The sequence below is a fragment of the Anopheles maculipalpis genome, chromosome 2RL (assembly GCF_943734695.1).
Source record: "Anopheles maculipalpis chromosome 2RL, idAnoMacuDA_375_x, whole genome shotgun sequence".
In the NCBI taxonomy this organism is placed as follows: Eukaryota; Metazoa; Arthropoda; class Insecta; order Diptera; family Culicidae; genus Anopheles; species Anopheles maculipalpis.
This window is the reverse complement of record NC_064871.1, coordinates 78,543,439-78,571,128: the sequence shown is the minus strand read 5'-3', so window position 1 is coordinate 78,571,128 and position 27,690 is coordinate 78,543,439. Positions and strand designations below refer to the sequence as shown.

Sequence of the window (27,690 nt, the reverse complement as noted above, 5' to 3'; positions counted from 1 at the left end):
GGGAAAATGAACATCAAACTGAACCCACACGTGAAGCTCATAAGCGAGGTGAATTAAATGAAGAATGATTCCACTAGAATCAGGAGAGAAGAAGAGACACAACTCATAACAAAACACAACCAACAAGCGCGCCCTCGCTCTCGCGGTTTCGATGTAAAGGGGTGTTGTGTATTCCTTTTACAGAACTTTCCCATCGTAAATTTGGGAGAAGTAGAAAACTTTTTATTTTATTGGTAAGATTGTGTGCTTTAGTGTGGCACGGATAATGCCGAAGAGCAAGATTCCCTGTGAAAGCACTGGGACTGGGACTGGGACCATCAATCGATTAGAGCTTTATTCGAGGGTTCGTCTCTTGGTGGTTAAAAAGTGAGTCTTTTGTTTTTATTTGCTTTTCCTCACGGTCCAGATGTGATTTCATAATTTTGGGAAAATGCCTACCTTCTGACCACCCTTGTAGGCCTTGAGCTGTGCGGTCATGTGTGTGTGTGTGTGTGTGTGTGTGCGTGTGTGTTTGCCAGTTATGTATTAGTCATAGAAAAGAAACATCATCACCAATACAACTGCACCGGTTTTTTTTTAATGTTTCCTCAGGAAATTCAACCTTCAGGTGATGCTTAGAAACCGTGCGTACACACGCCTATCTAGGAATGTAACCGTGTGCGTAAAGCACTGTTCCGGTGTTGCGCTATGCGTAATGTGAGCTCACCTGCGTAAGCGCAAAGGAGCGACGGAAAGGGAAGACGAACTCGTCCGATTCGTGTGTGTGTGTATTATTATTTTTTCTTAACCCGGTTTTCAAACCAAAATGAGTTCGTTTTGCTGCCCTCAGAAAACAGGAAGATGAAGGTGGATTTTTTATGCTTCTTTTCATACACAAATTGTGTTGCTGTTTGATTCGCGTTTTCTGTTTTTAAAAATATGTTAAGAATTGAAATTCCCCACTACTACTATAGGAGCTGCTTTGCGATTGAGCAGGACGAAGTATGTAAATCACCTCTCCCCTACCCTCTCCTCCCGAGAAGCACCCGGCGAGTATCCCAATCTCCAGGGGGTTCGTCGCTTACCTTTAAGGTTGATGGTTAGCATTAATTGTACGTTCAGATTTTAATACCTTTGCGCGCTCCGCTCCCTTCTCGATTTCGAGCCAAGCATGCAGCCAAGAAATTCTAAATAGCGCACAGCCACAGCCATGTTGCGATGGTGGTGTGCGTACGGAACCAGAAACGTTCCAACACGCTTCATCAGCGTACGCCGCGGGCTGGTGGCACTTGTGCGTAAGAAAATGCTACGGCTATCGGAGGGAAAAACCGGTTTGTGGTCCCTCGATGATACGAACGAGCGAGGCTGGTCTAGCGCACAACAAACGCGACCCACCGCGCACCAGCCTTTCTTGCCGAGCTCCGCCGAATGTGTTATGCTAGCTCGCGCGCAACATCAACTTCTCGACCTGGAAGACTTTGGTGGAGGCTTTGAGAGAAGAAAAAAAGCACACACATACACACATCTGATGAAGAAGTTTCGATTTCATTCGTAAGAGAGCATAGGAGTGGAAGAAACCGAGGGACAAAGATAGGGAAGAAGGAAGCATGGAAAAGGGCTTAAAATCATAACAACAACGTGATCTCTCTCGTGTGTTGTGTTTCGGTTTCCTTGGTGAGAAGGGTGAGCTGAGAAGCGAGCAGGGATTTTTTATTATTGGTTCATGAATCTTTCGGCAAGAGATGTTTAAGATCAGCCGAGAATCGTAGGCCGCGGTGCTCGTGAGAAAAATGCTATATATCTTCGAAAGCCCGGTTACGATCAAGGTCAGGCAAAAGCATCACCCATAAACAAGGAGGTGTTATCCAAGTTCCCAAAACGTGTAAAACTATTTCCAGGCGAAGTTTTAGCTGCCAAGATTGCATCTATTTTATGTATTTTTTTGCACGGACACAGACAGACTTGCGAGCTATTTCAAAGTCACCGTCCTTGAGAGACGTGTGGTTGTGTCAGAACACCGGTTAGAGACTCTTTATAGCGCATCCGTTTTTTGGTTGCTTCTTTTCGCATCATCTTCCCTCCAGCCAAAGAAAAAAAACATGTCCAACAATGTTGCGGCCCGCTACTCCACCTGTTTTTGTTTTGTACCATTTTCCAACCGAAAGGAACTAGTTTGGGTTGTTTTTTTGTTTGTTTCCTCCTGTCTGTTTCCTAGGCAGCGCTCAAGACTCGAAGATGATCAGCAAAGTATCGAGTCATAATTACAGATCCCCCAAAAACCACGGTGCCATTCTGTGTGAGCGGATCGCCGCTGATTTAAAGTGGCAGGCGAAAGCATTTTTGCATAATACAGTCCCGTACCGGACCATAATTTGCCCATTATTATTTGCGAATGTGTAGTATCCACATCCCCCCCCCCCCTCGTCCCATTTTGGGAGGCTCAAAAGGAGGCTCATCGAGCTAAGTCGCTTATCGATGAGCGCACTGATTTGGCGGTGCTTTTGTTTGAAGGATGAGTGATGGGTTCCCTTACGGTGTGGAGGAGGAGCATTGAACCTGCGTGCTGAAGATCGCATTATCATATTTTATTGAAGCTCAAAATTTGTATGTAAATTTTTTTTTCTTCGTTCAGAACAATGGTGCTTAAGGAGCTTCAAAAATTGGAAAAAGCGAATGAAAGGAATTTTGGTTTTAGAAAATCATCTCATTCCTCAAGAGAAGAATCTGAAAATCTGCGCGGACATCGACATCTGGAAACGTGAGATAATCGTTTCACGAACGTGCGGGTGATCGCAGAAAACAAAACCGAAGTCACGTAACCCTTCTGCTCTGATCCGACTGTGTTTGTCTGCAAGGTTGCCGGCGCCGTGGCTTCGAGTCTGTGGCCCTGAGCCCTGATGCAAAGTGTGTCCCACAACGCAGCGTAAGTGTTGATTACTCAGAGTCGCTCCCCACAAGCGTGATTAGTCTAGCGGAGTCTAAAAATGCGGGTTTGCCCACGGTACAAAGGAAGCCCTCTTTACGTTGCAACAACTGGAGCACAAACGGGCGACCGTCCTCTAAGGCAAAAGGGCAAACTGCTGATCAGTCTAGGACAGGGACTAGGGGCACACCGCTTCATCGCATATTCAAACACCCGCAGGGTTTTTTGCACTTTCGCACCATCGAGCTGCTCGGGCGAGCTTATGGCATCGTTGCGTGTGCGGTGCAAACAGGTGACAAATGTTTTTTTTTTTTTTAAGATGGAAGAAAGAGGTAACCGATCGTACGCGGTGTCATAGTTTTGCGTTTGCTAGCGTTTAATTTAAAACGCTTCTTTCCCCGCGCAGCGTCAGACGAGGTGGTGATGCACTATTATGCATCGTGCAGCTCGATGCAACGAAGAACTTCGCACTGAAGCGGAGGGGTTTGTTTGGTGTAACCACCATCACCACAACCACCCTCTCCAACAAAAAGGTTATGAAGGCAGAGTGGCCCTTTAAAAAAAAAAACAACAACACCCTTCCCTTTTTTTCCAGTTAAAGTTCTTCCCTCGAGGGCGCAACGTGTTTAATGGAATTCTGCACGAAAGTTCAACGGTCGGACATCGGGGCACTGTTGCGTGTTTATCTGTCGCGGAGTGGTGGGTTACGTTCTCTGGTGCGCAAAGTCTTCTAGTCCCGCTTTTATGCTGGTTCTGGTTGACCGTGGTAGGCAGCGCGCAGCATAAGTGGCGCAATTTATGATGACCATGAACTTGTGGGCATCGTTCGGTCGGGTGGTGGGATCCAACCCGAGGGGGGGTGGGTTGGTTGTCTCACGTGTCCTTCATGGTTCAGGTGACGTCCTCGGAAAGTTCACCGACTTTGCGGGAGAATTGTGCAAGCTTGCTTTTCTACAAGTTCTGACGTTCCCACAGGAGGGATGCTAGGCAATCATACGGATCGGAATGTTAGTGTTTTTTTTTATGACGACGTGTTAGTTTTATAGCACGTTTGAGGGGCTCAAGTGAAGAGGATAGAATTCTTGGTAGAAATTTGACTCCCCTTGTTATTGCTGGGAGTTTCTTGATGGATTTTTCTTGATCTTTTAAAGGCTCATCGTGATCTTACAAGGATACATACACGATCAGCCATCAAGACCGATCGATCGATTGCAATTTATGACACTTTGCTTGCTAGATCTCCGTATGAATACATCCTTCTTGTCCGGATTAATGATTTGCATGTCAGTTTTTTTTTATAACACCAAGAGCCTCTGTGGAACACGTTTATGACACTGACAAACATGATCGTATTTCATCGATTCCTTGCAGATGATGTTCGCTTATTCTTGCCCTCATCCAAAGAAGGGATGAAATAAGGAAAAGAATTATTATAGATCGTACAGCTTTTGCAGTGGTGTGTCTGATCAATATTTAGAGGCGACTTCTAAAGTTTGACAAGCATCATAGCCCAAGAAATGCATTCTCCCTACGGCCCGTCAGGCAGAGATGTCGATTTATTTATTGCCGCTCCCCTTTCTAAACAAACATCGCTCGTTATTCAATTTATAGCAACGAATCACTTTCAATTGGGGGCTTGCGATTTCATTCAACTGTTTTATTTTCAACCTAGACGACTGATTGAGACACACACAAGTTTGGTCCGTTCCAAGTGATGCACAAAATAAGGCCAAGTTCTCGACATTTCTTTGGATCTGGTATAAAGAGAATAGTTTTTTGGGTTTTAAACAATAACTTAAAAGGGAATATTATGTTTATATTCAACACATACACACACGCACCTAAACCTGTGAACAAACAAAATAAAGCACTTTTGATTGCTTCTGGGCATCGTGTGCAAACCGAAAAGTTTAATAGTCGTTGTGGAATTTTCAAGTAAAGATCCCGATATCTCGATACCACCTCGCCCATCGTCACAACGGGTCCGGACGGAATCGAGTAAACATCGCCCGTAGCCGGTCTGACATTTGTCCCTGAACGCGTTCCTTCACACGGGCGCCCCGAGGACGGTTGCCGGGATTTTTAACTGTCAATGCGCTTCGGTCGCTTTCGGTCTGGCGCACAACCTTGACGATGGGGCGATGCAATAAGTGTGCCTCCACGGTGCCGGCTCGCCATTGCAATTCCCGCGGCCACCCGTAACTGAGATGCAGCATGCTTTTGCTGCTGCATCTCTTCTCCTCCCATCGCTTATCGTCGTGAGAGCCGCATGTCGTGCCGCGGCTTTAGCCGGGACTCCAATTTCGCTGGCAACGGGCGCGCTGATGATAGCAGCATGTCGGTTGGTACACATATGTGCAGTCCGTTTTGAAGTCGCGACGCAAACAGCAGCACCCTACCATTTGACCCCACGCCAGACAACGCGACTGAAGGGATGACATGTTGGAGCAAAAGGAAGGAAATAAAGAAAATTAATAACAAACGAAAAAAAAACACGCTTCATTTTAATAAATCGCTATTTGCGATCCGGGTCGTAGAATTCTAGACGAACGGACCTTAGTTGAAGGGAGGACCTGCAGCAGAAGTACAGCCACGTACGCTAGCTTTCTGATAACGTGTTTAAAATGGGGAATGGTTTTCGACACACCACGCTAAGGTGCATGTTAGATTCCCGTGTCATTGTGCCTATCAGTAATCGATGCATCTCTGCCTTTGCCTTTGATGACGATCATGGCGGCATCGAAATCATTGAACAAACAAGCTAGAAATACACTCCACATTGCCTGTGCCGCTGTGTTTCTTTGATGCAGTTGAAGAAAGTGATGGAAATGGGAAGCGAAGAAGGTGCATCTGGATGAGGAGGTAGGTTCATTTTCTTTTATTGGAACAGTTTGACTATCAAACCAGCTCGAAACATAATTTATTTCATTCAATATGAAGCAATATTTTATCCTAACTATTGCAATGAATAATTGATCCAGTGTAGCTACACGTAGCCTTCGGAATATAGGTTTATTAGACATCTGATCCCGGATTTCTACATGCATGAAAACTAATAATGAGGTTACGATAACCTCAGCCCCTTCTATGTTTTGCGCAGAGTTGATTAATCAAACGCTAAGGATTAAAAGCACTATCTTGCAATCTCTTGCAACCCTACGGCTATGCTAACTGGCACAGCTTGTCCTAAGGCCTTCCCGTAAGCATCTTGCTTTGTTTCTTGCTATGGGAACCTTTACTGTGGTACATGTTGTTGCCTGGACTTGCTGGGAAGTAGGGTTGTGATGGAGTGCTGAAGTCGGTTTCTCCCGTTCCACCCATTCCCGCCCGAACCAGGATTGAATCTGCCTCATTTTGTCCCAAACCCCCTCACATTCTCATGCGCGTTTAGTATCTCTTATCGCTTATCAATTCACCGGTTGGCCTAGTTTCGTTCTCCGGGGGCTTTTGTTGAACCGGGCGCTCAGCTCTGATAAGAGAATCGTACAGGCCCCGGCTCCACCATTCCCGGGAAGACTTTATTCCCTTTTTCGCTTGCCAGCCGAAGGGCGTACGTGTACGATTGTCTTAAGGTGCAGGGTTGGTTGATAACTTGGGGCGTCCGAGCAAAAACGTCAAACTTAGAGATGGTAGATTGTGGCTTTTAGTGAGCTTTTTTCTTCCGCACAAGTGTTTCCAATGCGGTGGAATTGAATCTTTTAAGCAAAACCCTTACATTCTTTACCACACACGGTCACCTCTTGTGTGTGTGTGTGTGTATCTCGAGCAGCAACAGGTACCTCGCTTTTCGCAACAGGTATCTTTGTTGTCGATATTATCTTTTGAAATAGTGCTCCAGTCTCTCTAACGTTCCTCGCATCCTCACCAGGCTTCAGATACGATGAAGTGAAGCAAAAAAAAAAAAGGTAGAGCATATGCCAAATGCGAAAAAGGCAGCAATCAGGATAATGAACGACATCAGGGACGGTATGTTGGAGGGCAAAAACGAGAGAGAGAGAGAGAGAGAGAGAGAGAGAGAGAGAGAAAAATGGAACATACTTTGAAGTAAAAGCAGCAGGCAACATCGTTTCACCGATTGACCATGATATATTCCACCATCGGCGAGGACCGGAATCTTCGCACAGTGACCGACGAAACAGGCACGAAAGCAGAGCGAACAAAAATATCCTGTTGCTTTTGTGTCAGAAAAGTGAAGGGAAATTCCAACACACACACACACACACACACACACACATCATGCAGCACCCGAGGTACTTTTGCGAGGGTTTGACGTTCGTTCGGCGACGTCCGGTGGTGGTTCAAATGCTGAAGCCCAGGTTACACTTGTTACACAGCGTACGAGGTTGCCGCGCAGGTTGTTTCGCATTCAGCCAGGTTCTCGTTCCAGGCAAATTATAGAACGGTCGATCCCTAAGCTCCCTGGCTAGCGTCCCAAGACCGGTTCCGTACGGTTGTGTTTTTGGTTGATTGAGACAACTAACTGGTATTGACGGGATGGGAGAATAAGGGCGCAAAGCCTAAGTGACATTCTTTGACGTCGCCGAGTCATGGCCGGTGTCGGATGGTTACAATGTTGATGATAGGGAGCCCACTAAGCCTTTCTTTAGTAAGCGGGTTACAATGTGAAGTCACGGTTTGTCAGAAACGATTTTGGAATCGTTGTCGAGCAGCTCTAAAGTGATACAGATATTTAAAGGTGTTAATGTCATTTTCGAAACCTTGTTGCAAGCCAAGAACTGAAGACATCCATCCCAAACTTAATCGTGGTTCCTCCGGCAGGAAACAGCATCAGCAATTTTAGTTTGTGTGCGATCGCGAATTTCAAACTAACTTCTTACTCTTCAAACATTCTTTTTTCACCTGTGTGGTGTGTCCATTCTGGGCGCCATGCGAATGTTTTACCCAACAGAATTAAATTACCTTCCAGTGCTTAAAATACAGTGAAACAGTCGGACACGAAGGCGATCCTTTGTGATTGCGTGTTTGAGGTGTATGCGCGATATAGTTAGGACAGCGGGTCCTGTTCTCTTCGACGCCACCGTGTCCGGAAGGCACAGCATGAAACTGCTCGGGAAGCGTAGATACTACCCATCAACAGGAGCAGCAGCAGCAGTAGTAGTACTACAACTTGCAAATAAGCACACGGTCCAGCTGGCTCCGGGAGGTCCGGAACACCAGAACGGTGCGATCTGTGACGCCGTTCGTTTCGTGCGGTGATCTAACGTTCGTTGAACATGGCAGCCGCTGTGTGAGCAGTTGTGTGATATACATGCGATAGTGAGATATGTGCCACAGTGAGTAGTAGGCTCTGGGATCTATTTTAGCAGTAGTGGAGCCAAGTGAAGGTTATTAACAAAATATCTGTACGAGCGAGTGAAGAAGTGTTTAAAGTTCTAAGGAAATAGTGCCGTTTCATCGGAGATTCTTTTCATAGTAGTGCGTAACGTATGCGGATCACTGTTGATCAGTAGTGGGCGAAGAAATTATCCACAGCGTGTCTGGATGTAGTGAAAAGGAGCGCGTGTGTAACAGCGTTATTTGCTCGACTCTTTGGCCTTTGCGTTATAGTGGGCAGGTTCTCTCGTTCGTCGACGGTTTTACTGCAAGATTGGGAGAACTCCTGCCGCTTTTCAACCTCAACATCTAGACCTCAATATAAGAAACAACATTAAACCAACGGTACAAACGCCTTCACCTCGAGTCGAGTACCTCCAGAATACGGGCTTACGTTAGTATCTGACCCTGCAGGATACGGGATCAAATCAACAGTATAAGTCGTTTCTTTCACCTCATCTAACCTCAGCGGTGATAGCAAAACAGGCGGATCAGTAGCTTGTAGTGTAGCAGAATTTATAAAGCAAGCTTCGAGAGTGTTCCATTGCAGCTAATTCCCGGACGCTCCAGGACAGCCTTGCAAAATGATGAAACGAAGGTGGTCCAATAACGGGGGCTTCACCGCCCTACGTATGCTGGACGAGAGCAGCTCGGAGGTGACGTCCTCTTCCGCGGCGCTCGTCATGTCACCGGGTATGACGATGTCACCGACCTCACTCGGCTCACCGGAGTACAACGATCTCGAGCTGTGGGGCGGTTACGATGAGAACGCGTACAACGGCCACAGTGTCCTGTCGAACGGGAACAACAATCTCGGCGGTGGTGGCTGTGGAGCCGTCGCCGCCAACCAGCTGCTCATGAACGGCATCATGAACGGTGGCAACAATCTGAACGGCATGATGAACGGGATCGGGCTAGGGCCGGGTACGGTGGGTCCCAACGGTGCAGGACAGACCAGCACCAACCAGATCCAGCAGTTCGTGGGCAACCTGATCAACGGCATGAACCACTCGCAGACGATCATCCCGCCACTGCCATCGATCATCCAGAACACGATCATGAACACACCGCGCAGTGAGTCGGTTAACTCCATATCGTCAGGTAAGTGTCGGATGTCAAAAATTGCAATCGAATGAATCATAAAGCTGGGGAAATTTAGCGCGAAATGAATCTTCGCCAAAAAAAAAAGGAAACAGTTGTCCTTGACTGGTGCGCCTGATGATCATCACAACTCTCAGGTTACCACAGGTACAAAAATCATAATGTCTCACCGGGGAATTCCTGGCCATTTTTGCGCCATCTCGACGATTCTTACTTTCATTGACCCAGATTCGTAGACGAATGAGCGAAGGTGTATGCGTGTTTTTTTATGATGTTACGACGAATCATTGTCGTCACATCGCTGTAGGCAGCACGTCATTCACGCCGCCCCATGCTCCATTGAAGGATGATTAAGCAGGCGGCGTTTCAGCACAACCTTGCCCGACGGAACTTACAGATAACAACAGCTGCAATAACGGTGGTTTGTTGCTGTTGCTCGTCAAAAGATGAAAGGCTGCCTTCTTGAAGAAGCCTCTAACACACGTTCCAAGAATTAATATCGAATTCTACATCTTTAGGTTTCAATTAGGATCAAACGCCATCTAACAGTGCCAACTTTTATTGTCAATAAATTATACTCTGCCTTCTTGGTGATGGACTATGTGCTGTGATATTTCCACAAGTTAGCCAGCCATGCCGCGCTTCACTGGCAGGTATCTCTACTCCTTCTGTCAACGTGCCTGGGACAAACATTCTCAAGTCTCCATAAATATCGTTCCCGCAGTTCTCGCGTTGGTGCTAACATTTCTAAGCAGACCCCGAACGTCCGGATTGGAGCGTTGGAGATGGGTTATAAATTGATCATAAATTATGTTATACTTGGACGGTTGGACGCTGACGAAGGCGACACACATAAGCAGTGTAGTAACCATTCTCCGGACCCTTTTTTTTTGACGAATCTGCTCTTGACCTCAATTTCGGAACGCGCAAAGAACATCTTCTCATCTTTCGAATCGGGGTGCTCGCTGGTGGTCAGATGCTCGCATTAAAAACAAAACCTCCATCCCTCGACTCGTGTCCAGTTTGAGGCAGTATGTGGGAGATTGCGTTATATGTTTTTGATGGAGTTTCGCGGCTCCCGCTCGCGGCCTAGGTTGTGGTGTATGTGTATTCTAATCTCTCTGGTATGCCACCGAACAGAAACCGGGAGCCTGTTAATAATACTCTCACACGCAATGCGTAACCGTTTTGGCGTGGTGCGTGGTGGTTCTACACGACAGTGGCGCGAGTTTATCAACGCGTTTTCTAGGTCAGCAACCAACACGGTCAACATTCATGCGGCATTCAAGCGCATAGACACGACACACGCTGTGTGTGTGTGTGTTTTAAAGTTTAGACGTCTCCATCAAAACACGATTACCCTCCCTGACACAACCACTCGCACAACTGATTATCGCACACAATATACGGACAAGAAACCGCACGGCACACGGCTGCTATCGAAGTTGGGTAGGTGGTAGGTGGCGCTATGCTTTTTTGTAATGCTGAGGGCATATTTTTCAGGGTCACCAACGTCTTGTTACGATTTCGGTTGGACTGTGAGGGTGAGAGTGAAGTAAAAACTTCGCTTTAACACCAATCAACTGAGACATAACGTCATTGCAGTTCGGAATTGTTGAATAGTCATGCGTACACAAGAGTTTGTAGACTAACTAGTGCCATACTTCTTCTTCTTCTCCTTGGCTTAAGGACCTCTAAGGTTATGCCGACCATAGAAATGGTTTACTAGATTTCCGATTAACCACGTAGTTGGTTAGTCAGTCCCCGTCGGGGGACGGTCCGGATGAGATTTGAACCCCAGTCCTGCCGTTTGAAGACCGGCGCCGCTGACGCCTACAACATCGGGTAACGTAGCTGTCTTAATAACAAACAACTAAAAAAGTAAAAAACTGTCTTAAAAACTAAGGATGGTGAGGAGTACATCCAGATCCAGATCATCATTCAAGGAATGCAGATCATCAAGGAACATCCAGATAATTGGAGAGAAGACTTGCGATAAAGGATGATCGGAGGTGGTAGTGTCGGGCCTCTATAGAGTCCAGCCCAAGAAACCGACAGCGAACACGATAGGAAGAAGGGGTCTGTCGATAACCTGCAAGGAAGCGACGAACAGCTACGCAGGTGAATTTTCGCTGCACCGTCTCCAGCCTGGCCATTGCAGTCGAGCTTTTGGGGGAGACCAGACAACGGCAGCGTAGTCACAGGTGGATCGGACCCAGCAACAAAACAAAGCCTTCAGGCATAAGGGGTCTCTAAGTTCTGTGGACAGTCTAACAATCAGATCCAGAGCTTTGTTGGACTTGGCCATGTTTTCAACATCAACATCAACGTGAGCGTTAAAAGAGAGAGTCTCGTCCAGCCACACTCCCAAGTCTTTCACGGAAGTAACTCGACCTATGGCGGTGTCGTGAAGGGTGTAGTTGTGATGGATCTTAGAAGATCTCCCAAACGAAATAACACAACATTTATCTGGACACAGATTAAGGGCATTATTACGACATCACACGGAGAAGGTATTAAGGGCATCATGAAGGAGACAACAATCAGCAGACGAACTTACGGGAAGGAAAAATTTTAGGTCGTCCGCATAAAGCAGTTGACCATCAGGGGGGAGGGTATACATACTATCGTTAACAAGTAACAAAAATAGGAGTGAGCTAAGGACACTACCTTGAGGAAGGAAGTGTATGGAACAGTCATCTCCAGCGCTGGATGGTGATGGTCTACTAGTACCGCACGTTTCGTACAAAACAAACAAAGCAGGTTATTTTCTCTAGAAGAATCCAAGAAATCATTATCTCCCTGAAGTTCCCCACCGTCAACCTTGGGAAGGTATTCCATCCAAATCCAAAGATTCAACTAGGGTAGTCTTTCAAGGTTCATTAGTTCTCCTTCGAACGCTCCGCTAGTTGTGCTTAGGAAGGACGATTAAATAAAACCCATCGATAACGTGCCGTCCCGGAATGTTTTTCATCCTAAGGTCAACTATAATGTTGGCTCTCTCTCTCTCTGTAGCATTGTTTTGGAAGCGATTTCATCTTCCATTCTTGCTTCAGGCAGCGTACGTGAAGAAACTACCGCCAACGCCGGAAGCAAAAAATATGAACATATGAACGCCACATATGAATGCGAAGTTATTATTTATGTGAGACCCAATTTCGTTCGCGTTCAGCATTGTATAAGTTGTGGGAAATTATAATTTCGAACGCATCGCATGGCGTGTATTGGGAGTTTAGATTCCGAAACGAGGGGTTCGCTCTTCGAACTTATCAATCAATTTGATAAACTCGTCATTACAACATCCCCCGTGCTGCGGTGTCCTGGTGTGTGCCGTGACAGTCCACTAATCCTTCCCTTTCAATGTCACTTATGGGACGTCCCGCTGTGTAGTGTCTGTTGCCCTATTGTTGGTACCCCACCCATTGTCGTGCCGGGGCGCATCTGAAATGAGGTTAGCTTGGAGGCAATTTGATTAAATGATTACCCTCATTTCTTCGCGTTTTGGGTGTGTGTTTTTAGTTGTTGTCAACCCCGCTACATCCACGGAAGACTCCCAATGGTGAGATATTGGCATCTGCATTTATAGGTCAAGGAAGGTGATGAGGGGGGGGGGGAGCTCATGTCGTATTATCCTTGGCGATAAATAGTGAAAGTGCAACCGAAAGATACACACCCTGACGCGTTAAATGACTTCTTGGGGGAAAACGTATGACAGTTTTATGACGTATGACAGTTTTATTTCCCACTGGCCATGGCGCTATGAAGCATTTCCTTCCTCTCTCTCTCACCCTCTCCCTAGGCGCATTCCATTTTGGTTCATAAAAACTGTTTTGTTACTTGCGTTGCTTGTTATCAGGTGGTTGATTGTTGCGTCTTTTTGCACGCGTGTGTGTGCTTGAGCCCCTATTACACACTTCCCATTTCCTGTTCGAAGTATTTGTTTGCTACCCCTAATCTATCAGTCCAAGCCAAACTCCCTCCCTACGCACACACACAGTTTGTTTTTATTCGCATTTTTCAAGGGCAACGGCATAAAATTGCGGTGTAACAATTGGCGGGTCTTCCACCACCCACCGACCTTTACGCTTCCAAGCGGAATCGCTTTAGGAAGGCGTGCTGATAAAAAAAAACAATATGGAGCAAAACACACTGTGGGCCCAAAATGGGCCAATCGTAAATAGAGCGGAACTGTCCTTCTTCTCCAGCTGCCATTATAACCCCAGGTGTGCGTTAGAAGGAAGCGAAGAGGGATACATAAAATCATAAACACTCTCATTGACAAACATATCATCGTGGAAGACACAAAAAACAACCCATGAAAGCAAGGAAATTGCATCGTTTTAGTGCACTATTCGCCAACCCTTCTCTACTGCTGTGGGTGGTTTGTGTGTCAAGGTGTTTAAGCCGCGGCGCGAAGGTCCTGCTGCCCTTAATTTTTTTGTTGTCTCCCAAACCCCACACCCCTGCACCCTGAAATGGGGTTTGTTAAAAATTCCACTGTCTTTGCCCGGTAAATTGCACACACGATTGCATCATTTGGCGGGTGGCCAAATTTGCCTTCGTGAGTGTGTGTTTTTTTTCTCTTTTCCTACCGCCACCGCTCAATTATGGGATGTGATGCGGTGTGGGGGGTTGAGTGACGCATCGTTGAAGAAGAAAAAAAAAACGCTCTAATACACACACGCGCGCGCGAGATCGAGCCAGTAAGAGAGACCCGGTCAGGTATTTGGTCATCTTGGCACGAGTAGGCAATGGTGATAAAGTTCAATGCCCATGCTGAACTACACGGATACGTTGCAGATATGTTTTCCTTTTTTTTTAGTTAGTTGGTCGTGATCTTTCGCGAATGGGGCAGTTTAGTTTCTTGACCTTTAACTGGGACTGTAAGGGTGGGACTTGGTGATCCACTTGTAGTGTGATATTGACCCACAATGGATCACTTTTCATTTGGGTGTAGGAATTGATTCAAGTTTTGGTAGAAAATATTGTTTTCTAGCAATTAGTTCATTAGACCTGAGGTCTATGATGACTTCAGGTAGAAAACCAGCTTTTTTTAAACGTCAAATAGTTAAGCAGTTCTGCAAAAAAGTACGTAGATCAAGTGGAGTCATCAATGGGCAGCTCTCAGATGTAATTCTTCTTTTTCTTCATGGCCATTTAGCCATTGCGGATACCACAAGTTCAGCATAGTTGGATAGCCAGTCCTCACTACGGGGGAACTGCCGTGTGAAGATATAATTACGAGCAGTCTAGTAAGGAAAAACTGGAGTGGGAGTCGTATGAGACTTGCAAGATTTTAATGTATCTGGCACTATCATACGCTGGATGTAATAAGTCGAGTCTACTCCACCAACTGGACGAATCTTTTTCAGTAAATAGTCGTCTAACCACACAGTCAAGTAGGTATATTCATCCCACTAAAAAGTAGTCTGATTGGACTAAAAGTGAACTACGTTTAGGGCTTGAAAACCTGCTTGATTTAATGCCCTTGATGCTTCAATCTCGAATCAGATCTACTTGCAAATATGCACGGAGAATTTTACCTTTCAAAACGTCAAAACTTTAGTCATCTCCGAAGTCCAATCGTTGAAAGATTCATTGCAAAAGAATTTCCCTGCAAGAATGTTTTGTTCCAATACTTTCTTCCTGCTGCGCAATTTAAAAACGAAAGTCTACTACCTACTAACCGTCACTCATTCATTCTCGTTCCCCCAAATTCCGGAGGGATGCAAAAATTCGGATCGCTCTCCACCACCGCGCACTGTTGCGAAAGGTTCGTCGAACTTTGCTCACCACCAAATCACACCAATGTTGTGTGTGTGTGTGACTTTGTATGTGAATTTGTTGTTTTATCTATCTTCACCACAATGTTCCTCTGGGGCAGCGCTCTCATTCAACAGCAGCTTCCCCCAAAGCGACACTAAACACCCTCCAAAAACCCACAAACCCCTCTAATTCCCCCTCCTTCCTTCTGCGCATATTTGCGTGTTCTAATGCAACGTGTGGCAGCGATAAACAAAATGTGCAACAAAATATCATCCCTTTCCCCCCAAGCCCCTCCCCCCTCCCACCCCGGGGTTGTGTTGTTGGGTTTGAAAGTTTTTAAAAATACCACAATCTATACCAACACACATACACTGTGACTTGATTGCACGACATGACTTGAGACTTTGTGTGGCAAAAGACACGAAGCTGGGAGGACCACAAAGAACGGAACTGCAGTGATGCAACGGGGTTACTTTATAATCCTGACTACCCGAAAAAAAAACCCCCCGCTTGAACGTCTGAGGGAAGGTTGAAGGGGCGACAGAAGAGTGTAGGCCACGTTGGAGTAACCGATTCTGTTTTTGGGGTCAAGTTCGGTGCTCGTAGTGTGTGTGTGTGTGTGTCTGTGTGTTGGAGAGGGTGGGTAGGTGATCATAATTCGCAACAAAACAACGTATAGAAGAGAACCTGCTACTACCACTAATGTCTGTTGCCGTGTGTGTCCCCCCTACTCACTATCTCAAATTGCCAACCCTCTTGGGAACGTGGAGGACGTGGCAAGGAGTGTCCCGCCCGAGAAGAGAGAGAGAGAGAGAGCGGGCGAGCGACGCAAATGAAATAAAACAGCATTTTTACGATGATAAACATTTGCGCGGAGGATTCCGTGGGGTCCACGGAACACTCCGGCCAGGGTGGGGTGTTGCAATGGAGGAGAGAAGCGCCCCGGTTGAAGAAGGAGGGAGGGATGTAGGGTGCGTTTTGGGGTGCGCCAGATAGAATGCCCGAACGACACACACGGGTCGGGGCACGGTGGGTCCGCGGGTCCGTGTTTGGCCTTGAAACAATTTTGCCACACCGCCGCCACCTGCCCGTCTTGCGGACAACTCTCACACGGGGTGGCCTAGTGTGCGATTATCATCATCACCGCCGCCGAATGCCGATTTTTGTGCTGTTTTGTTGTTGTTTTACTGTTCAATGCCGGGCGTTTGTTGTGCTTTTTTTTTCGTGAGGGGGTGAGTTTCATACAGACACATACACGCGCACGCCAGTGACACTAGACTTCATTGAGTGGTGTTGGTTTATTTTTAAGTTATCGGAGCATGTGTTTTTTTGTCTCCCGAGAGCACCCAATTTTTCATCAGGTTCTACTACGGTAAGGTCATACAAGCGAAAGAGAGAAAGAGCAAGCTATTTTTGGGACGTCGAGGAAGGGAAAGAGATACCAGTTCGAACCCTGTTACCACCAACTCTCGACCAGATGCGGTACTGTGTACTATGTGGAGGACCAATTGTCTTATCGCAGTTTTTGGGGCCGATTGGTTTTTGCCCTTTCGACGAGCAGGGAAGCAGCAGCAGCAGCTATCAATCGGCTCATTTGCAGCTCCAACAATGAATGTACTGTATCTGCACGTTTTTTTTGTTATTTGTGCTCGTGTGCAAATAGCCGAGGTGCGTCAGGATTCAAGACTAGGTCACCTCATTTTGGTGTTTCTCATCCGGAGCTGTTTTTTTCGCCGTCATTTATTGTTTGATAACCGTTACAGGTTGTTGCTGTAATGGGAAGTCTTCGGGAATTGTGGGGACGTTGCGGTAGAAGACTGCAGAAAGTGCGACGAACGTCCTCATTTTGTTTTATCTCTTATAAAGCCATCAAGCATGGACGGGAGATTGAAGATGTTTGAACAATAATTGTGACTATCACGTGCTAGGAAAAAATGATATTACTGTGGGAACTATTGCATGTGAAAGACATCAGACAACCAAGATATCTTCCTGCTCATCTCTGCTACATTTAAAAGCAGTTAGAAATAGTACATCTAATTACTTCCTGAGTTCTACTCACTAGACGTCAGAATTAGGGCAAATGGGAAATGGTTTCGACACATCGCGGCCGGAACACACCTAACTTAACCCGTTTAAGAACGAATAATCGAATGCGTTTGCTCGGCTTGATTGATTTAATATCCCGCGTTAAAAATAGGTCAAGCCCTTTTTAAAAAGCGCCACACACATACAGAGAGAAACACACTGTCGACGTGCGTACAACAACGTGGTCTACGCGGGACTGTTGTTTTACGCATGCGTAACTACTCAATTCTCCTGTTGGCCAGCGTTAGACGTGCAGGCACACGAAGAAATGTATGCTTCAACGTGTAGAAGCCTGCCTTCTAGATGCGCGGTGTATGGTCAGGAACTGCGCGGGAACATAAATCGACCAGCAAACGCATAACCAGCAGCCGGCAGCACAAATGCAACACCGTCGACTGCAACGCGCCACTACCTACGCAGGAAGATGGCGCTGTGTGTTGGATGAGAAAATCAGCTTTTTCGGTGGGGTTCAGTTAGCGAGACCGTTAGGGGGAATCGTTCTAGAACACGCGTGTGCACTCTCTCTCCCTCTCACAGCATCATCCGCGAGACGAGGGCGGAAAGAGACAGCGCCGAGGGCTGTGGTTTCTATTTTTGTGCTGTTTACTAACCGCCGGATGCGGTATGGAACACGCTGACGGAAGCTCGCGTCACGTTGGATCGAACGACAACTGAACGAGGTTCCTGATCTTGCGGTGCAATGGTAATAAGAATTTGAGAGAGAAAGAAAGAGAGTCAAGGGACGAGAAGGGTTCGAGCTAGTGGATAATCATATGTAACCCAAGAATTTACAAATATTGCTAAATATCTTAAAGACTAGATTTTTGTACTACGATCCAGTCGAGCATTCAAGATGCCGCAATGTAGCGTTCACAAAGAATTAGGCTTTATTATTCAAATATTCGAAGTTTTGTTGGACATCTTTAGTCGTCGATCTAACTGATTGACAAACGTATCTTTCTGTTCCGCCTCGCAACGTGTCGTCATATCGATGAGGACCAATTTTTCATCATCTGTTTTTCCGACGCATGTACATTAGGATCGCATTCGGTTGACGGCGCGTACTCCGCTTTGCGGTTGCGCAGGTAGGCAGAGCAGCGGTGCAAGGACGTGCCCCACATTGGACAGGATCTCGCGTGTGATCGACACCACCATCCGAGCGCGTTGTTTGGTTCAACGCTTGTGGTTATACGTCTACGGCCTGCACTAGAGACCGAGAGTTCATTAAACCAAAAATACCGATGTGTTGTGCAGTGTGTGTCGCATTATGCCGCTGCTTACTAATGCCGTGCGGCAAATTGACAGTACTGCTGGTGTTAGGTGACAACTAGTTTCTTGCCGAAGATGTCAACCCCACAGCACGCAGCACTTGCACACCCGCGCACATATAGAGGTGGCAAATTTATCAGCTAGACGATAAAAAGCAAACTAAAGCAGATACAGGAAGTTGTGCGTTGGTGGTGGATTATTTGAGGTTAGATTTCGTCACCCCAACTCAGTTAACATGTGCTATCGAAAGAGCCTGCCTTCGAATCGAATGGCTACTCCATGCTCACTGTTGCGGACATCTTTATACGGTGTAAGTTAGGGAAAAATATCAAGCTGTGCTACAAAAACATGCCCATAAACAACACCTCTGCGAACATTTTGCAACAAACACATGTGCGCCCCGGTACCAGATTGATGGATGGTTTCGATTTCTTGATAACATTATTTTTCTTTATTAACTTTCTCCATTTGCCCATCCGAAAGTCACCATCGTTTGTTTGGTGCGCCATTGTTCTTTTGCTAAGTGTTTTTCACGGCGTCGTCCCTTGTCGGGACGCTCGTTGCTAGAAATTATTCTAGATTTACTGCAGGACAACGTGTGAAGAGCCCGTGGTGTCGGCCCTATTACGTCAGCGGATATGAAACTATCGAAAAAGCATCCCACACGCACTTGAATGTGGGGGGTTTGTTTTTTCGTTGTTGGATAATTTGTAGTAGTTCTTGTGACAACAACATTAACACGCATAAAACTAGCCGCATTTCGAGAAATCTACTCGCCGCTCTCTGCCGATTCGGCCGAGGTTACCAAAGACAACCGCCCCACAGCTCCCCGAAGGTGCTCGAAAGGAAATTTATGGCAGCTGACCGAATGGCCGTGCGGCCATTATAATGCGCGCCCATCGTTATTAAGGAGTTAGTTTTTCTTGCTCCAATGTGGGATCACCACCACCGCCAGGTACTTGTGCGAAGTCATTAATCATCCCGCAAATGAATGACACACTTACCGAAACGCACACCTCGGCTAATCGGTTGCTTTTTGGGGCGAAGTGTCTCTGATTTTTGCCGAGCTTCTTCCCAACCTTTGATTCGACGATGTTCACATTGTCCGAAAAAGAATATGTGTCGGCTTAGCTTCACTGCTCCATTAGCTGCACGGGAAAGGAAGGTTGCGTAATGGCCGAACCAGTGCCGGAACAGAGGACTAGGAGCGAGGGTAGAAGATGAGGCTGCGATCGATTTCGGTGCGTGACCACATATGGAACGGATGTTGAAGGTTTTTTTTTATCTCGATTTGTACTACTTTTTTCCGCCTTGAGGCTGGGAGAAGGTATATTACCTTTTTTTTTTGGTACACAATATCTCATCTGTGGAGGGAAACAGATGTTTTCGATGTTGTTCCTTGTCAACGTCAGAGTGGACAGTAAATTAGATAACCTTGGCATTGGGCAGTGCACAAGCTGGGTCCTATGGCGGACGTGAATTTGTCCATTCTGGGCGTCCTTAATATATAAAAGAAAATCTTATTTGTTCAAGTAATTAAAGTCGATGTTTATTGGTGGGAAGAAATGTCACTGAGATGTATGAAAATCATCTGTTGGCCAAACTGTACGGTGTTTGTGCCTGTTGAGTGAAATTCTACCCCTCGGTGTGAGCAGCGTTCCACACGAATGTTGTCATCCGTAGGTTAATGAAGAGACGCGTCATACTCGGCTGCGTGTCCCTTTGCAACGCGCTATTTCAGGTCATCTAGGCTTGTCTGTTTTGCCGACCAACTTTGTCACATGTCCATCAACGCGTTGCTCCCGTTGCGCGTCTTCCGCCTGTACAAGATCCGTCTCTTCAAGCGTGTAGAACACGCTGAAACACGTACAGCAAATTCTTACACCGGCGAATGTACAATCTGCCCCTAATACGCATAAGAAATTGCAAACTTCAGACCGCACGAAATTATTACTGGCCTCAAAATCAATTACTAACCCCAAAAATAAAACTACCCCAGTGCGTAGGCAATGGAAGGATGCTTCAGAAGTGTCGTCCTTTCTTCGCTCGCTCGAATGTCCGAGCCCGGTTGCCGTCGAATATTCAGGTCGAGTTCTCCGTTAGGTGTCAAGATGTCTAGAGCTGTGTTTCCCCCTTTGCCAGCCACGTTCGGCCGGTCACACTTTTTCGATGTGACTCTCTACTGACGGTTGTGGGCGAAGGTGACACGCGTTGTGTTTGAATTTTCCCCATGCAGTGCGTGCAATTGACAATTGACAGCATTCGAACTTAAAGATATGCAGCTGTTGAGCGAAGAAAATTGTGATGTTGATATAATGTTGAACTCTGTTTATAATGTGTTTCATATTTTTAAAAAAAGTAGCATCTGTCTTACAAAGGTACTAAAGAAACCCCTTTTTTTTGTTTATTTACAGGTAAGCTTTGTGCTCCATACGGCACCCAAGAAAGCATCGGAAGATATAGAGCATCCTCCAGAAATCCTAAGTACATCTTTGAAAGCCTATAAGTAAATTGAAACTTAAAAAACCCGTCTTGTCATTCCTATCGTTGCGCCTTCCCAATCCACAATGGGAAATCAGCACTGTCTAAGTGACGTCTATTTGTTCAGCGCCATTACCACCGAGTGCGCGCCGGTTGACAATTTCGTATCAAGTTACACGTTCGGTCGAACCTATCCATCACGAACGCGGACGATCACTTAAGGCATCCCTTTCATCAAATCCAGCACGCCCAGGAGGGGGATCGTGTGGAGATGAACCATATTCTGGTCGCGCGATTTCTTTGCACGCGAAACGGTGAAACCACCGGTGTGAAGTCAAGCTGTGCCGCCTAGGAGGACAGCGATAGGGTGACCCAATTACCGTGTTCGACATTGAACCGCAAGTTTTGCCGGTACCGGTTTTGGATTTCACTTTCTTCGGGAAGTTTGGTCGTGGTAGTGTGATTTAGATCTCAGATCATCGTGAAAAAATTTTTCCCTCTTTATAAAGAAGCAAACCATATGGACTTTACGAGCGCAGCTCATCATTCTGGGTGTGTGAAGGAACATAAGGTCATGGGACGCTTAAAGTAGAGCATTCCGGTTATCCTCGTATTGGGACATTAACTATCAAGTTCCTCTTTTTTTATTAGAACGAAGCTCCTAGACAAGGTCATCCTGCTGTGTGTAGAATCAACTTTAAAGCAAAAACTAATGACAAAGAACTTGAAACCGAAGAATATTAAGGTTCGGTGGTAACTATTATCAGGCAAAAATAAAATAGACTCCACTAACAAAAGATGTTTGGATAGGCGAGATGTTCCTGAGAAGACTTTTAAGGCACATAATAGATGGATGTCACTTGGGCTGGTGGTCCTATGGTTTCGGAAATCTTCCATAGATATTTTGCCTCTAATAGATACATTCTATTTAGGCCTGTAATTTGATACACACTGCTCGTACCATTAATTGGAAGGAATTGATGCTTTCGTCAGGCACCTTGCCTATGTATCGATGTCCCGGAAAGTACATCCAAAACCTCGCTGATCAATTACTGTTACGGCTCAGTGACTTTTTCTAGCTTGTCGATCCCACTGCTGGACGTTGAGCTAGCGCTTTGTGAACTTTAAAACTGGAAATTTTACACCAGATTAAAGATACCATATGTTTGATGAACTATAGATGAGCTTGGGACGTGCATCCAGAACCATCAAACTGCTTCACCAACAGCCTCTAGTGTTTGTTTTTTTCATTTTGTTTTGTGAAGCAAAATCAACATCTTCCGACACAACTAGAAAAAAGAAATAAGAGGCTTTCGCCATATTTTATTCTACGGCGGACTTTGAGTATGGCGTCTTGCACTGATTTCAGTTTACTTTCCATTTTGATTCACCAAACAAGCGCGTACTGGCAGCGAAAGTGCGTGAGGCCCATTTGATTCAGGTTCCGGGAGTAAGACACAAGGCGAGGCGTGAGGATTGCTGCGAAAAGTAAACATCGGCGAAGAGCAAACCGTTACCACCGTCGATCCCTTCCCAAAACCTTCGCAAGAGAGGTCTTCCCACCCAGATGGGCAGGTAAAGGCAGGTCGTCACCCATCTGCGACGTTCCTCCCGCGTTTCTCCTTGCTCGACCGGTTTCCGAATGTGGTGGCCGCAATGGTGACCGCCGGTTTTTGGCGGTTTTTAGTACAGAGAGGGTATCGTGCGGGTACGTCCGGGCCAGTTCCACATTTGGCAATGGGTTGGTTGGTGCGCGGTTTCATCGGTTGTGCCAAAAGAAGGGCACTCGTCAGATTGGAACCGGTTGACAGACAACGGGGCCGGGCTTCTTCGGTGTCGAGGCCCGTGTATGTGTGTGTTTCTGTTACCCTGCATACCCACAAACATAGCCTGCGGGGCCTTTTTGCGAATGAAAGGGTTTTTTTTTCGGACGCAGCTCGGACGGGTTATACTACCATCCGGAGGGCTCTCCATGCTTCTCCATTTCACTTTCGACTTTTGATTTTATTTCCACTCCACACCTTTCTTTTCCCTTTTCGTTCGCTGCGCACTTTCTCCGGTACCTAGCACCTCTTCACTTTCAATTTGGTTCGCCCAGCAACGGTTTTTTTGGAGGAAGGCACACAACACCACTCTCTTGTCGACGTCTAACTTTCGCTGCGTCTGCTGCGTGCGTGACATTTAAGTTTGATTGAGCTTGCTTTGAGGTGGTTGCCAAAGGCCCAGCCGAAAACGTTGTCGTTGCTAAACCACGTGAGAAATTTCGAAGGTAAATAAGAGGCGTCGTGTGTATCGATCGTCTAATTATCGTCTCGAGCCGTCCAGAGCCGCTCCTAATAGGCGCTTGTGCAGTGTTTATCGTCACTCACCGCTTAAGCTCGGTGTAAGATGAAAGATAATTAGAAGATTGATATGTGTTGCCTCTACTGCTTTTACTGCACGAGACTCGTAGGGCTGTCCTAGAGATCATTGCCTCGCAATATATGGAGCAGCAGCAGCAAAAAATAGATCTAGATCAGATAAATGAGGTCTCTCTATATCTCTCTCTCGTGCTGTATCTAACCCTGAATGTACTGATCACGCGAGGTAGGTAGGTGACTTGCAGCCGTGTGGTGAGATGGTGTCAACCACATCAGTTGGCCTAGGATTAGCTTAGTAACTGTGACACCTTTCGTAACACCATCACCGCCACACTCAAAACAGCCTCCCAACATGAATCATGAATGAGCGAGATATTGCACGGCGCTTTTTTTTTCTTGCTCTATACACCGCGGGCCCTCTGTGTATGTGTGTAAAACACATCTTGAATCTCGTGCATGTCTCTGTGGTGTCTCTCTATCTCGTCTGGTGGTGTTGTGCGCACTCTATGTTTTCTAAATCACCCGGGCTTGACCTACTTTTCCCACAACACCACCGACCCCGTTCACTTCCCTCCGTTTCGTTTCGTAGCATTAGCAAAAATGGTGGTGACGTAGACCCCACACTACACACCGTCCGTCAGCCCATCCCCTAGCCGGAGCATAAGTTTCACGATCACGATCAAACGGCTTGCTCGGCACGTAGAAGTAGAGAAAAATTGGGGCCATTGGCGCGAGTGAAAAGTGAAAGGTGTGTGTCGGGTGGACCGAAAGTGGGAAAGTGAGATTAGTTTCCGAAGGTGGAGGAGGGTGTTGGTGTCGATGGTAGGTTTGAAAATAGTAACTGAGAGAAGCAAAAAAAAAATTGGCAAGCAGCTGAGACATCGCCTCACGTGTATCTAATCGGTTTCACCTCTGGTCGATTTTTTTTCTTGTTTGCAACTTTTATTTTCACTTTCCTGCGCACTGTATCACCTCAGGCAACATAATATGTGCCGCAGAGAGGTGCAACAGGATGTTCGATCGATTATCTTATTATCAACTTCCCCAAAAAAGGACGCCATCTTTGAATTTTTTAGGGTTTGATCGAGCGTCGTAGTCTTTATTGGAAGTTACTAATCTTAAAATATTCAACAGTTAAACCGAGTGCAGCCCAAAACCACACTGCCCTTGAACTAGTTTAACCCTTCGGCATGTAGGGGTTGCCCGATTCAAATGCAGTTGGGGGGCTTCGACGATGAACCTGCATGTTTGGCAAACTAAGTAGTCGATTTTGAGCGCGAATTTGGATGGGAAATGAGTGACATTTGCATTTGGCAAACGGAAATTGTATTTTTTTAGGAGAAGAAGAACATAAAGCGTCTGTTTCCCAGACGCAAGGAACGCCCGAAAGCTCCAAAAAATAATAGAGGTGCATGGGAACGAATGGTATTTTCTGCCACAAAAACCTCTTCTAACACGAAGCCATTTTTGTTGCGAATTAAGAGCGCATTTAAATAAATGGCATTCAAAAACCTCACACCTCTAGCAGTGGTATAATTACACAGAAAAAAAAAACCTACAAACCGACGACACAATGAAGCGATAAAAACGCCCTGGCATAAAACTTTTCCTTTCGTTCAATTGTGTACACGCCATTGTGTCGCGGGGCCCCAGCAGTTGCCGAGGGAGTACAGGGACACCGCGTCAACCTCTCTAAGCAGACGGGTTCGGTTTCGGTGGTGAATCATTAATATTCCTCTAGACTTCGCTTTCCCAGACGCGGGCGCAAGGTACCACTTTCGTTTTCGGCCTTTTGCGAACCCACCACGTCGCGCGCACCCCTAAGACGCGATTGACGGATTCACCTTTTGCCGAAATGGGTGATGCGCTCCTTTGCTTAAGCGCATTGTGTTTGTTCCCGGGAGTAGCAGGGCCGCGCTTCGCGTCGTACTTACGCGCACCATCATCATAAAACCCATTGCATAAAGGCTGCTCTGTGCCGAGCCAGTTACTTTACCGCCGAAGCTGAGTACGGTACGGTATATTTTTGGCTATGTATCGTGGTCGTACCCATGTGACCTGGATAAAGCGCCGGTCGCCGGTTGGCCTTTACTTGCGGCTGACCTCGATTTGCGAGCCAAGCGAGAGCAGGGAGGAAGAGAACGTCGTGGGTAAGGAATGAGGGAGGGGAGTTTTGGGCGCCATTCAAAGCGAGATTGAATGTTGAGGTAGGGGGGAGCCTTTTGGCTGCTGTGGCAATGGTTGGGAGGAATTTTATTCATAAATGGAGACGAAAGGCATATTATTGTACACTCTATCCCTTTTTTGCGCTTCCGCAGAAACATCCCACCCGCTGTAACTAGTAACAGTGCGTTCGAAGTCCTTATTGGGCTTGAAGGTTAGGATGGAGCGTTTTTGCACATCTCATTACTGTTCAATTATCGCTGCCTGTTACTGTTGCACGGAGGAGTACATAAGAAGCCCTACAACAGTAGCACAACGGTTTCGGACATTCGACGTCATTCGGTCGTTCCGGAGATGGATGACGCAGCGTGACCGTTGTGTCCTAGATCTCATCCCATAAGTTTTCCTAAGTGAACTAAACTGGGGAAGCAGAAGGATCGGCTTATGGCGATGAACAAATAAATAGAGTAGAGAAAGTGTCAAGCAAGCTCTACAACTTTAGGCAGGGTTTATCTGCTCAAAAATCTGATCGAGATTATCGGATTTTCTTCAACAACTTCTAAGGAAACGCCGGTCATCTTAGGGCTTTTTAGACTTGCTGATTCCAAGTAGTTGAATAGTGAGTCCTCGCTACGGGGGAACGATCCCGGATGGAATCCGGGCCGCCTTGTCTATCCGTGGCTTATGTTCATAACATTTGACCTGTTGCTTCACGAGGATTGCCCGTACTAAATACAGTACTGGACAAAATAATTCATCCACTTTAACTATTCTTTCTACAAGCTCAATATTTCCTTCAATGCAATAGTTACAACAATGCTATCTTCAGGACAGTTGTTGCCCTATCATCAGGCAATAATGTAGTAGAAGTGAAATTTTAAGATTTACGCATGACTTTCTAAATATATGCTATCTTTCGGGAAAGGATGAGGATCGACATGGACAAAATAATTCATACACCAGATTTCTTATTCGCAAGTTATGCTTATATCAAATATCTCCTTTTATTTTTGCACCCTTAATATTTGGTTTACCAACCTTTGCCTTCAGCACCGCTTCCAATCGACGAGGTATACTTTCAACGAGATTCCGTAGATATTCTGGATCAATTTTCTCCCACGCTGTTTACAAAACATCAAAATAGTCGTCTTGGTTAAAGATCGATGTTTTGTCCACTTTATCGTCCAAATAACACCACCAATTCTCTATCGGATTCAAGTTGGGAGATTGAGGTGGCCATTCGAGTACCTTAATTCGGTTAGATTTGAAGCACGCTGTTGTTTTTTTGGCCGTATGTTTGGGGTCGTTGTCTTGTTGCAAAATGTAATTTGTTTCTAGGCCAGTTTTCAATAGTGAAACCTCCAAATTTTCAATCAAAAATCCCCCTGATATTCACCAAACTTCCAGCTCCAAACCACGCAAACGATCCCCAAACCATAATGTTCCCCCCTCCATGCTTTACCGTCTTCGGAATGTATAGTTCCTTAAGTGCGTCACCGGATCTGCGCAATACCCTGGATTGACGTTTTTTTATCCAAACAGCCCATACTTGCTCTCATCGCTCCACAAAACGTTTTTCCAAAAGTCTTTGAACATCCCGGCGTACTTTTTGGCGAATTCCAATCCCTTCCGTTTGTTTTGCATGCTTATAAAAGGGCGCTTCGATGCCAAACAGCTTTTCAAACCACTCTCGTTGAGGCGCCGGCGTATGGTACTGCGATCGACATCCATATTCATCGTTTCCTTTAGTTCCCTGGAAGACAACTTAGGGTTTTGCTTCGCCATCCGTATTATTCTCGCATCATCCCGACGGGTCGTTACGCGATGACGTTCTTGTCCAGATAAGTTGCGCACAATTCCAAAGGTTTCGTGTTTTTTTTTTTCAGATATGCTGCACAGCTCCAATAGAAATCGAATACTTTTTTGCAGTTTTCCCCAAAGCAATTCCTTTTTTGCGATCGCTTAAAACCAGATTTCTCACATCGAGCGAAATTTGTTTTATTTACATTTTACACTTTTCATATGCCGCAATATTTTGATCCCCTAGCTTGCCAGTAAAAGAACTGTCAAATAAGCCACTAGTTTTACAGGCTGCTGCTAGTTTTACAGGGCTGTCAGAACGTTAGTTAGTTATCACGGCAAGAAAACATGTTTTTTAAGTGTATGATTTTAATTTGTCCATGCTTAAGAACCAACTGTTGGTTCTAACAACTTCTTGTTTGCATA

At 46.0% G+C, this 27,690-nt stretch overlaps 4 protein-coding genes across 6 annotated transcripts in view; 2 read left to right on the top strand and 2 right to left on the bottom strand.

Moving 5' to 3' along the window:
- LOC126568579 (histone H3.3A-like) overlaps positions 1 to 27,690 on the bottom strand; it is a 537,920-nt gene that overhangs the window by 186,958 nt on the left and 323,272 nt on the right. The gene's annotated exons all lie outside the window — the stretch shown is intronic.
- LOC126568029 (glycosyltransferase 25 family member) overlaps positions 1 to 27,690 on the top strand; it is a 376,451-nt gene that overhangs the window by 167,699 nt on the left and 181,062 nt on the right. The gene's annotated exons all lie outside the window — the stretch shown is intronic.
- Positions 1 to 27,690, bottom strand: part of LOC126568601 (uncharacterized) — a 447,537-nt gene that overhangs the window by 249,792 nt on the left and 170,055 nt on the right. The gene's annotated exons all lie outside the window — the stretch shown is intronic.
- Positions 1 to 27,690, top strand: part of LOC126567894 (ecdysone receptor) — a 125,305-nt gene that overhangs the window by 64,074 nt on the left and 33,541 nt on the right. The window contains exon 1 of one of the 2 annotated variants that reach the window (XM_050224241.1): positions 8,813 to 9,337. The exons of the other annotated variant lie outside the window; for it this stretch is intronic. Coding sequence (XP_050080198.1) covers positions 8,821 to 9,337 — 517 coding nt within the window. The 5' untranslated portion in view covers positions 8,813 to 8,820. Of the gene's footprint in view, positions 1 to 8,812; positions 9,338 to 27,690 lie in introns of those variants that run through there. 2 annotated transcript variants of the gene reach the window in all.